General features: G+C 40.6%; 2 protein-coding genes across 2 annotated transcripts in view; both read left to right on the plus strand.

The window, feature by feature from the left end:
- Nucleotides 1-510: 510 nt before the first annotated feature.
- On the plus strand, nucleotides 511-3,058 carry LOC139285927 (erythropoietin-like). Its single transcript, XM_070906617.1, has 4 exons — nucleotides 511-684; nucleotides 888-974; nucleotides 2,322-2,483; nucleotides 2,773-3,058. The coding sequence occupies exons 1-4, from the start codon at nucleotides 514-516 to the stop codon at nucleotides 2,941-2,943; spliced, it is 591 nt and encodes a 196-aa protein (XP_070762718.1). The 5' UTR covers nucleotides 511-513; the 3' UTR covers nucleotides 2,944-3,058.
- Nucleotides 3,059-7,110: 4,052 nt separating this feature from the next.
- LOC139285544 (solute carrier family 12 member 9) overlaps nucleotides 7,111-12,776 on the plus strand; it is a 52,220-nt gene continuing 46,554 nt past the window's right edge. The window contains exons 1-4 of the mRNA XM_070906115.1: nucleotides 7,111-7,423; nucleotides 10,361-10,495; nucleotides 11,563-11,700; nucleotides 12,025-12,351. Of these exons, the coding sequence (XP_070762216.1) occupies nucleotides 7,204-7,423; nucleotides 10,361-10,495; nucleotides 11,563-11,700; nucleotides 12,025-12,351 (820 nt within the window). The 5' untranslated portion in view covers nucleotides 7,111-7,203. The remainder of the gene's footprint in view (nucleotides 7,424-10,360; nucleotides 10,496-11,562; nucleotides 11,701-12,024; nucleotides 12,352-12,776) is intronic.

Consider the following 12,776-nt stretch of genomic DNA (forward strand, 5'->3'; position numbering starts at 1 on the left):
GGGGAAATGATATTTCTACAGGACACCAAATGATCGCTGAGTGCCTGTGTTCTGAGCTAATTTCTGTGAAGTTGGTTGGAAGAAGGATGCAGGTCGACAGATCACAGCTGAGGGACACCATGCACCCAGGAACGGGTTATGGCTTATAGCAGTAAGTTGACTGCTTGGACTGATGCTCCTTTATTGCAACTCTTATTAAAAAAAGGGGGAGGTCTGGTGTCACTGTGGGTTATACTGTCCTCAGTTTACCTTTTCCTGTAACCCTTCATTCATTCAGTTCCAAGTTTTAACTTCCACACGTAAAAGTCTGCTTAAGTGATGTGGGCATGGAGCATGAGAGGATTTTATTCAACTTGTCAGGGCAAAACCTGTGGGTGGGATTTTGGAAAGATTAGAGGAGATACACAACCTCATTCAGCGGATGTTGGACCCAGGACAATAAAAACAGAGGGAGATATAAAAAAACAAATGCAGGCAGGTAAAATTCTGTCTGCTGCTGTAAAAAGGAGCTAGATGGCAGCTTGTCAGTCATCTCCGCTGTGTGCTCCTCAAGGACTCCTGCTGCTGATAGGAGTGATTTCCTTCCATGTACCTGAAGTCCAGGCAGCACCCGCTGACTTTTGGTGTAACGTTAAAGCCAGGGAATATATGGAGAAAAAGACTGAGGGGCTGAAGAAAGACATGGTGAGGAACAATGCATTAATACTGATTAATACATGTGTCAGTATAAAAACAATCTAACATCATATCGCAAGAGCTTTCCTAATACATTTTCTTTTCTTCTTTTTATTTAGTAGCAAAAATGTTAAAAATGTAAAATCGTTGAACCTGTAGTGAATCGGCTTGAATCTCTTTATTGACTTATGAGTGATTTTCTGTGTGTTCAGGCTGACTGCGTGGGTTCAGATAAGCTGTCCTCTCCCGTGCAGCTACCATGCGTTTGGTTACACGCAGCCGAATGGGCAAATAAAACTGTAAGTAATACCTGACGTCCACGGAAACGGGTAGACACACCTTCTGTTCGTCTGTCATTCATAAATGAGCAGGATGTATGAGGGGTGTTTGCCTTGCCTCTTCGTCTACTACTACTACTATCAGTGAATACAGAAAACTGTGCAATGAGATGATGTGCCTTTTACAGTGTAATAATATGCATTAAGTATTCAGGTTGGATGTAGTATACTGTAGAAGATTCATCAAGCAACTTGACAAAAACGTGGCGGGAAACGATTACACAATGTGTGCCTTCTGCGACTGCCAACTTGACATGCCAAAATGTGCCACTCTTCCTGTCTGACAGCTGTGTAGTTGTGACTGCTAGGTTTTTGTTTCAAGTAAGATTTCACATGCATAAACACTTAATGGGTTAAATTTGAATGACACTGATGTAGTTTAGCAGGCAATTGCCATATAATTGTCTTTTTTGTACAATCTTTGCCAATTTTAAAAACATTACACGAGGAAGAACTCAGCAGTTCCACACGTGTCTTTAATTTGTTGGGGCACTGATGAGGATCTGGGCAAACAGAGGTGGTGGACAAACCATACGGCGCACTTTGTTAAGCTTGGCTCCCGCACACAGCAAAGCAGAAACAAGAGAGTCCACAGCCATGTTTGGAGAAACTGTACTTGCTAACATGCTCACAGTGACAATGCTGAAATGCTCATGTTCAGCAGGTGTTTATACATGTTCACCATTTTAGTTTAGCATGTTATCATTGGATATTGATGAGATTTGGTACATTTAAATTAACAACCCAGGCTGGTTGTTGAGTTTTATATTTATGGTTCAGAGATGAATTGCTGTGGAATTTACAACAGATATTCAAGGTCCCCAGAGGATGCCCTTTAATGACTTTGGTGACTTTTCCGCTAGTGCCACCTGCATGTCAAAGTTTTCACTTAAGTTGTGTCTCAACATCTCCACACATCCATGGTCCCCAGAGGATGTATCTTGCTGACTTTGGCAATCCTCTGACCTTTCCTCCAGCACCACCATGAGGTTGACATTTTAGTTGTTTATTGAAATATCTCAACAACTATCGGATGGACTGCTGCAAAATTTCATGGTCCCCAAAGGACGACATGCAATAACTTTGATCTGCTGACTTTTCATGTAACGCTAGCATCTAGTCAAAACTTCATTGTGTCCAATACTTTGGTTCAAGACCAAATACCTGCAAAACTATTGACATTCCCATCAAGCCTCAGCTGTACTTTTACGTTTTATTGCTAATTAGCTAATATTTTGTTGCACCTATTAAACCACTCGATTTCATTTCACAGCAAAATTCTGACAGTTTGTGTGTGTGTTCATTCAGCTCCAGCAGAAGCGTGCAGAGGTGGTTGGGGCCCTCCAGATGTTTCAGGACGGAGTGCACAGAGTGAATCGGACCTCGTTGCAGTGTCAGACCTCATTGTTGGACCGCCTTCGGGAACACACTGAAAATTATCTGGCTATCATCAATGGGCTTCAGCTACAGGTGATTAACATAAACGGGAATATATATTGTACAATGCTGTAAACATATTGTACATAAACATACAAAAAAGATCCACTAAAAAACTAAGTAAAATTAAAACAATTTATCCATATGATAAAAAAGTAATAATAAATAACTCATAATTAGAGAATCAATTAAGTTTGGATAAACAATGTGACATTTCAGATATTTGACATATAAATGAATTTAATATTAGAAATCATCAAGAAACTGACAGTTCTCCACTTGTTTCACATGACTGATTAATTCTACTTCTGGGTCTTTACAGAATGACACCGTGACACCGTCTCATTCTGCAGTACAGAACTGTTCCAGCCAAACCAGCCTGAACAAAGTGCTGGACGAGTACAGAAATCTGCTCAAAGGAAAACTGAAGTACCTTGCTATTGACCTCCAAAGCAGTATCTGCAAAGTAGAACACAGGACAACCAATACTTAAGATATTTGTGGCTAATTCAACAAATGGAAAGTAGCTTATTTGTGCTGCTGAGCTGTGTTATCTGAGAACTGATCCAAGACACACCAGGATATCAGGGGTGGAACTGCTCTGGGAGGGAAGAAATGACTGGGATTTGATTTGCTATAGAATGGTATGGTGGTGGAAATTTACAGTGGAAACAAGGATGGCTAAAGGCATCAACCAGTGAGTGGTTTTGAAGACCAAAGGAGGTGGCAATGGTTTTGAGATCTAACAAGACTAAAAGTCTACAGCCATGCTAGTGGTCCTGATAGCTAAATGCTAACATCAGCATGCTAGCATGCTCACAATGACAATGATTGCATGCTGATGTTTAGCATGTATGATGTTTACTGTGTTAACCATCTTTGTTTTGTGTGTTAGCATGCTAACATATGCTAATTACGTAATTAAGTACAGCTGAGGCTTGATGGCACCAGAGGGTTAAGGTTAAGGGATCGCCAATCGACTTTGGTGATTTAACAACCAACTGAAACTTTCACAAATATGGGTTCAAGGTCCTACAAGTCAAACTAATCTGACTGGAGTGCGGTTGTCTTATCTTGGCTTTACATCAGACCCCACACATTCATTTGTTTCCGTGTGAGTTAATCTAATTGTGCAATCATCTCTTGTAAACCACACTGCCAACACTAAAATTAGCGTAGTCTGGCAGGGCGCTTTGTTGGTCATACTTCTTGCAACGTGTAATCAAAACTGTGTCTGTAGTGCCCTCTGTGGGGGCTGGATGAGAGGTGCTCTAAGTTGGGTTCTGCAGTGATCTGCCCGCATGAAGACAAAGAAAATGGGCATATCGTCTCTTCTTCATTTCATTCATCTCCCTGAGACTGTGGAAGGCTGGCACATGTAAATCTAAATCTTTAAGCACTGGCCTGCAGGAAGGCTTTGATAGGGGTGAAAAAAGAGAAGAGGAAAGGAAGGAATAAAAGCATGGAAATGCAAATAAGAGCTTCAAAATATGAAACAGAATCTGTTAAAAGATACACTTGGTGATTTTGTTAAAGCACTCAGCAGCGCCCCAAAATGATTTAACAGACTTAACTTTTTAGATTTTGGGAAACTGCTGAGTGCTGCAACAAAATCAGTGAGTGCATATTTAAGTTTATCATGTTTTGTTTGATATCTTAAGATGTGTTAAAAATCCATGTCTGAATTTCTGAATGTATGTATGTATGTATGCACACAGACTGTTTATTTGTCTGCATTACTTTTATAGATTTTGTAGATATGTATATGTATGTATATGTATATATAATATATGTATTAATGCTACAGTATTTTATATATATAATAATATGTAATTCTTGCTGAATCACTGTAGGCGTAGTGTCTAGAAGATGTTTAGACTCTGCGAGTCAGACTCTGTTATATGTGTTAATGTAATATTTATTTACTGGGGAGGACTTTGGACTGTTTGGGAGGGGATGAGCCATTACACTGCTGCAATACTCTGTATTATTTGGATCACTTTTATCAATAGTGTCAACGCAGTCTGAACTTTCAAAATAAAAGCTCAAGACCTCGATGGAAAACAAGTGTTGCATCATTCTTCGAGAATACAGAAGTGAAAGAAGAGGGGGAACAAGTTTGGTTTGGTACAATCATTTTTCTTGGCTGTGCACTGTATTTTCATAGCCATAGCCATACGAGATGCCATTGTTGTTTTAGACAGGAAGTTTCACTAAACAAATCAAGTCAAGTCAAGCAGATTTACAAACAACCATCGTTGACCAAAGTGCTTTACAGAGAGATTTAATACAGGAGTAATATAAATATAAACACAGAAATAAATGAGAGGTGATTTAACAAACGCATATAATACCTTGATAAAATCATAACACAAACAGCATTTAAAAAAAACAACAAATAATAATACATACAAAATAAGAGCCAGAGTGTGGTCAGACATGATGTCTCCAATTAAGAGGCTAAAGAAAAGAACTGGGTTTTAAAGGTATCAATGGATATGTAATGGTTAGTGGCAAACTATTCCACAATTTAGGACCAGCAGCTGAAAATGCTCACTCACCTTTGGTTATTAACTGGGTGCATGGGGTGGAGAGCAGTGATTGGTCAGATCTGAGGGGTCTGGAGGTGGAATGAGGGATGAGTAGTTCAGAGATGTAACCTGGTGCCAGTCAACGCAGTGCTTTAAAAGCAAATAAAAGAATCTTAAAATCAATTCTGTGCTTCACTGGTTACCAGTGGCCAGTGCAGGGGAGATATGCTCTCTCTTCTTCTGCATTTTGAACCAGCTCCAGCCGAGACAGGGCTGACTGATTCCTACATAGAGAGAATTTCAGTAGTCGAAATAAAAGCGTTGACTATAGTCTCCAAATCTTCAACAGACAGGGATTATTTTAATTTTGCAGGTGATCTAAGAAGAAGCCGGTGCTGACAACTGAGTTGATTTGTTTGTCAAGTTTTAAACCAGAATCAAAGATTTTTTGTGTGGGACTCACAGTCAGCAGGGCCGAAGATTAGGTCAGTAATTATTAGGAACATTGACCAGAGAGATATTAATTATCGATAAAACACAAGGCACATAAGGGACATGTGCTAGGGTTCATATGTGAGATACTGTGTGTCAAAGAGGAGAGAGAAATTGATTCTGAGGAGTCAGTTTTAGGAAATGTTCACAGGTATCTGGTGTTGCTTCAGGACAATACGTGACTGCAGGTTGAGTACTGTATGTTTTGTATTAACCTCCTAAGACCAAAGCTCTATCTTAATTTCTCTTTGCTATTTGGGCTTATTGGGACCTGATAAGTATAAAAACTAAGCATCATCTGTTGACATGATGTGGTTCTGCATACGGGGACAATTTTGAATTTCCATATAAGCAGAATTAAGTATTATGGTATAACCCAAAATGTGATGTCCACGCATGTGGATGCCAGGTCCTAGGAGGTTAAATAAAACTTTGTGTCTATGGGCATGTTTAACGATGATATCAGAGAAATATTTGGCTGTCTCTGCTTTGACACACTGTTGATATTTAGCCAGACAGCATCTCAGATGCTGGTAAGAAACTTGGAGTTTAGGTTAAGGTTAAGTTCTCCTACAATAGAAGTTATGGGGTTTAATCACAGCGGAATGCATGTAGGCCTATTGATAATAATTAACCTGCATTTCATATTTAGTATGTTTTCTTCTGTTATCTTAGTATGTTCTACTTCTAAAACTTCTAAACTTCTAATTTTAAGGTGAAATCACATCAACATCACAGTTCCAGAGTTGAAGTGGTTATCTGTGTCTACCTTGAAGCGGCTCCTATCAGCAGGTGGCCGAAATAATGCCATGCTCTTATTGGCCCGGCCAGCCTGATCATATGACCGAAAGCAACAGGCTGGAAATATCACGAATGCGTTATGAGGGCTAGAAAACACAGGAAAATCCAGGCGGTAGATATTTGTCAAGCTAGATACAGACAGGCAAACCGTTGCAACTTGCAAGCCTTTAAAGACAAATCCATGTATTTCCCATATTTAAGTGTCTCAAACACTGGCATTCCTCTTGTTTCTCTTCTTGGTGGATCATTTTGACTGACCAGGCAATGGCTCTTAATACCTTCTGAGTAGTTTGGTAGATGTTTGTATATACATCTTATTTAGCCTATGGCCCTTTTTCTATAGGTCATGATTTATATTATAGTCGGATATGCATATATATGATGGCACGACGAGCAATTGAATCTGCGTTTGCTGTTTAAATAGCTTCTTTCTTTCCAATGTGTCTTGTAATATCTATTACATGGATTGCACTAGCTTGTCAATGGCTTTTATACTGAAAGGTTTAACCGGAAGTTGTACTTGTGATATAGGCGACTTAACGCTCGTGCATCACATGATATTCTGTAGTTTTACTCTGCGATTATTTAGCGACATGGACGACTTGAGTTTTAACTGCCTGTTTAACGACTGCTCATTTTAGTATATAGGTTCACTGCTAGTTTAATTTAAGTTATATTTATTGATAAAACAACCACGTATGTTCCTGCTCTGCTATGCGGCTAGTTATGGCTGAATTTGTACCAGTCGGCAATCAGGACGCGTCACTAACTTCCGAGAGAAACATTGGAAACGTTCATTAACGTGTCGGAGTCAGTCGGCGAAACAGCCAGAGACACATTTCAAGAGCGAAGCTGGAGGGACAGCTCGCTCTGAAGTTTCTCAGAGCACTTCATGAAGTTGTGAAGCTTGTGCAGAGGCAGGTTTCACTATGACAGAGCGGACTCCTCTTCTCCACTACCGCCTCTCCACCAGCGTCAATGAATCCGAGCCGCGGCCACCTCCGGCCGGGCAGGCCCTGGAGCAGCACCCGGGCAGCCCCAGACAGAGGTCTACCCAACAGCGGCAACCACAGAAACTCTCCATCTTCTTCGGCGTGGTGATCCCTACCTTGCTGTCAATGTTCAGCGTGGTAGTGTTTCTCAGAATAGGTGAGTGCTGATAATAACAGATGTGTATTTAAATCACAGCACACTGTTTTGTGATTTCCAAACAACAGAGGTACGCCAAACCCAATTCAAATTTCTGAGATTTTAAGGTTCATGGTGTATAACATAGCTTTGTCCTTTTTAGGAGCTACTAGTCATTTAGGTATGCAAGCCATTCATCACATTTGACTTGGTAATAGCAACTCAATTCAATTCAATTCAATTTTATTCATATAGCGCCAAATCACAACAAGTCATCTCATGACACTTTACAAAATAGAGCAGGTCTAGACCGACTCTTTATAATGTTATTACAGAGACCCAACAGTTCCCACCATGAGCAAGCAACAACACAATGTTCTGCTATCTGAAAAACCATGGAGAGCACTCGTGAGCAGTGTGAACCAATTCAAGAAGTTGAAACAAAGTTGTGCTTGATGACATTCAAACTGGTACGATGAACCCATTAAAAAGTTTTATCCCTCATCATTTCCCTCATTAAATCAGTACTGTTTATGAAGGAGATTAGATTGAGAAGCAGAAGAAGGATTTAATCACTTCTAGGTTTTCTACACACCAGCACTCAAAACCTGGGTCCTGTTTCTGTTTTGGGCCTCTGTCAGCCTTCTGGTACTTTTTCTTTCTTATTTATTTATATCCTTATTTATTGGGTAAGAATAACATTTTTGATCTGACTTATGCATAACCTCTTTTCTTTGCTCCAGTCTCAACAAAAGTTTGTGCACAGCAAAAATGTATAGTTTTTGAAAATTGCTGGACCTATTTCTTGAGGCTTAGGTAATAATTTGACCTGTCAATTGGAGGGATGCGCTTCAGACACTCAGGCTTTTAATTTTTAAGTTATGCAAAATAGAGTAGTTGTAACAATTTCCTCAAAATGTTGTTATCTGTTGGAAAGTGTTACTTACTGGTTTCTACAGGTTTCACTTCATTCAACTTCATTCAGAAGAAAGTTGTTGGTCATTTCGAGTAATATTGTGTTTAATAAGTTTAAGGTTAAAATAGCTGAAATAAGTAATTTTGGTCCCTGTCAAGAGGGTGCAAGTTTCGTTTTCCTGTGGAAAATGCATGTGCAAGCTAGTAATCATATGTCATGCAATCCACAGTTTCACATTTCTGCAGTCAAAGTAGAAAAAAGAGGCCAGTGACACCCGAGAAGCACCAAAAACCAGCACCAAAGTAATCTTCTCTTGTCTCTTAACTCTGTTCTGATTGTTTGGGTGTTGTGCTTATCTGTTTTTCTCCCTGGTGTACCTCCAAGTTGCCCCCCCCCCTCCAGTCTCATGAGCTGTCAGCTGCTGTGCAGTGGACACACATAGTCTATACACACACATGCACACACACATGCACAGACTCACATGGTCACACATAGTAGTTGTCTATATAAGACCTGGGCTACTATTCTCACACTGTAACATGCCAGTCAACACAGGAACTAACAGTGGTTTCATTGTGGATGTGAAACTGTCAGCTGTGAAAGCCTCACCATAGATGAGGATGAAGAGACTTCTGTGTTGTTGGATAACTTATCTTTCAAATCAGTCATTATACACTTAATATCATGGCGGTGTTTAAAATAAAAACATTTGGAGCTAAAAAGAATCCTACATATAAATTGAACTCTGTGCCCGCGGCCTTCTGGCCTTTTCCATGAGATTTTGGTGCTGGTGCTTTGTGATCATGTGACACCTACAGCAGTGCTGTAGATAAAAGCAGACCATGAAAACTGCAGCATTATGCAGTTAGTCACAGTTATTGATTATATAAATATGTTCAATCAAACGTCACAGCAGTATAAAGTGGTAATGATGTTGAAAATGTGCGTCTAACATGGTGTAAAGTGGAACTTTTCTGCCACACTTTGCTGAGATGCACATGACTTTCCTTATGAAGATCAGATATTTTAGTTATTCTAATCAGCCGTTGCTAACATCTGAACTGTTTTTGTTACAAAACTTGTGTTTGCAAGGAGGAGGTGTCACGCCTAAGTTGTTTGGAGCACTGGCAGGATTGAAAACTGTCAAATCCTGTCAAGCTGGCTCACAGATATTGATTTGGACCAGCTATCCTATAAAATGTTTGAATGTGAATCAAACACACATTTTATTGTTTTTGTCTTTCCAAAACAGAAAGGAGAGTTCAACCTAAAAGTGAAGCATTTCCATAAAACGTTTCCTGGACAGGTTATATATATTGAATCAGTTTAATTTGTTTTAATTTTTGTTTTGTTGTTCATTGTCTTCCAAACTCAGCAGAATTCTTATATTTCACACTTAAGCTACTGTAATTATAATGAATTTCACGTTTTATAATTGTTATATATGTGGTTAATGTGAATATTAGGGAAGAAGTCAACTCAATTTCATTCATAGAGCCCAATATCACACATCACAATTTGGCTCAAGGGGCTTTACAATCTGTACAGAATTCACTCAACAACGTGTAAACATTTGATTGTATTCATGCTGAATCCATCACGTCATGAACCTTTTCATGTTGTATAGGTGGTGTTGGTATTGGGACAGACCTTGTATCTTCTCAGCCTATCATCATACATTTCCAAAATATGAAAGCTGCCTCTGTTGGTCACTCCACATGTGATTCCAGCTTCACTTTCAGAGAGGATGGAAAGTTGAAATGAGTAATTTTGCGCGATGGTCACTTTCACTTGCAGGATTTTCACAAATATATCCGTCATTCTTCTAATATGTCTGTATGTCTACCATACACACTTAGTTGACTAGATGACGGTAACGGTGCGGACTAACGTGGCCCTGATGCCACTCTGAATGCTCACATCCTCTTTGCTGTGTGTGGGCTCTTCTCGGGAAAGTTTAACTTAACCAAAGTTCTGCTTTCCACCAGCTGACCGGGTGGCCAGTGTTTCATCTGACTGTGCTAGTGTTTTGTCTGACTTAGGCTTCGTGGTGGGACAGTCCGGACTGTACCAAGCCATTGCCATGTTCCTGGTGGCCTACTTCATCATCTGCATGACTGTGCTGTCAGTCTGTGCCATCTCCACCAATGGAGCCCTGGATGCAGGGGGAGCCTATTGTATCCTCCACCACACACACACACACACGATCACGATCACGTGAATCAAGTTATCAAGAGCGCACACTTGTACTGAACTCCTTGCCACCCTAAACAAAGACAAACTGTCCTCTTTCGAGCATTGTGTTCAGGGAAATACATGTAGTCTGTCTGTGACACTGAATGGGGACGGCCATGTTAACTGCACTTTACGACACTGTTTGCTATTTTGAATTGAATTTGGTCAATGAGTCAGATATTTATCCGTCAGGACAAACCATCTCCATCATTTTCTGTTGAAACACACACATTAACATGCACAGGACATTCAGACACACAGACATGACATTCACATACTTGGGATTCAGTTGTTGCATTTGTGACCTCCTGCAGATGATTTATATAAAAGTAATGCATTAAAAATGGATCATCTGCAGTAATTGGGCAACTTACTGTCTCCCAACAATTTTCATTTGCCCATATAATATTTTGATTGTGGCATGGGCCCAGAAATACACACACTCTATTATAGTGTTTTGACTGTTGAAACCTTCCAGCCGTAATCACGCCCTTTACCGACTTCCAATTGTAATCCTGAGTCCAGTCATTCGCTCTAAAGTGAATCTTAACCTCAGGTGAATAGTTTGACATTTTGGGAAATACGCTTATTCGCCTTCTTTTTGAGAGTTAGGAAGAGAAGCTCGCCACCACTCTTATATATTTAATATGAAGCTACATGTCCCTCTACCAGCACCTCTGAAGCTGACTAGTTAACGCGTTATATCTCATGTGTTTAATCCGTACAAAAAGCGAAGTGTAAGTGGGTTATGTAGGGGTTAGGTCCCTTTGAACACAGCCAGGCTAGCTGTTTCCCCCTGTTTGCAGTCTTTATGCTAAGCTAAGCTAACCGTCTCTTGGCTGGAGATATTTACCGTACAGACATGAGAGGGATACCTTCTCATGTAACTCTCAGCAGAAAAGCTTTTCTTTCCCTAACCCAAACCTATTTCTAATCTTAACTAAACACACACACACCTGTTTTCCGGCGTATCCATCAGACAAGTGCACTTTGCCTTAACGTCACTCAGACATGATCAGCCGAGCGTTGGGTCCAGAGTTTGGTGGCAGTATCGGCATCATGTTCTTCCTGGCAAATGTGTGCGGCTGCGCTCTCTTTGTGCTGGGTCTGGTTGAAGCCATTGTGGCCACCTTCGGCGTGCCAGAAGGTGAGTTTAATATTCAGGTCAGCCTTCCATACACTCAGTGTTCCTGAGAAGATCTGAGGTGTGAACGTGTAGAACTGTAAGAATATAAAGCAGGAAGTCTCTAGAAAAGAGCATAAAGCTCAGCCAGTGTTCCCTGGATAAATAAAGTGTTTTCTGTTGCAGGGCAGTTAGACTGAGGGTACAGACTGTTTATTACTGTGAAAAGTTGTTTGTGTCTTTTAAAAGGCACCAGAGCGTATTGACATTCGTGCTATAACATTACACTCTTGAACATATTCTGTCAATATCTCGTCCCTCATCGTCTCCTGCCTCGACACCTTCAAGACGGGACTCTGGCCACTTCTCCCTACCAGGTGCTGCCGTCGGGCTACTGGTGGTCTCTGCTTTACGGCACAGCTGTCGCCCTGCTGTGCCTGCTGGTGTGCCTGGTGGGAGCCCACATCTACGCCAAGGCCACCTTCCTCATCTTCCTGGTGGTCATGTTTGTCCTGGGCACCATCTTCATCAGCTTCTTTGCCGTACGCCCTCGTACCGTCGTCCTGCCCGGTTCTGCCACATCCAACCCGACGGCCAATGGAACGGGCCCCGTTTTTCCCACCACAGCCAACTTCACTGGCTTCAAGTTGGACACGCTGCTCGGGAACCTGTGGGGTAAGGTGGATGAGGCTGGGCCAAGAATGGTTCTCTCAGGATGTGCTCATACCTTATTTGAATTGCGGTGTGTTTGCCGGCTGACAACGATACAATAAAAAAAGTAGATTTAAAAAAGGGATGTCAATGAATAACCCATTCACTGATGAAAAACAAGGGAAGAGTGGTGTGAACGGTCAGAAAATGTACTGTGGTTTGGTTGTAGTACCAGGTTGCATCAGTTGTTCAGCATTATTTGCTACAGTTAATATTTTAGATTTGTCTGGTCAATCGTTGAATAGAGACAAAAAAAACACTGCAATTTTAAGTGAAGGCATAACTATGTTATTAGAATTTAGATTAAGATGAATGAATATAAGCCTCAAATACCTAATTTTACTTGGATTTTGTGGGACTTATGGGCCACACTAGTTGTGTGAAAACAC

This window comes from Enoplosus armatus, chromosome 5, assembly GCF_043641665.1.
Source record: "Enoplosus armatus isolate fEnoArm2 chromosome 5, fEnoArm2.hap1, whole genome shotgun sequence".
In the NCBI taxonomy this organism is placed as follows: Eukaryota; Metazoa; Chordata; class Actinopteri; order Centrarchiformes; family Enoplosidae; genus Enoplosus; species Enoplosus armatus.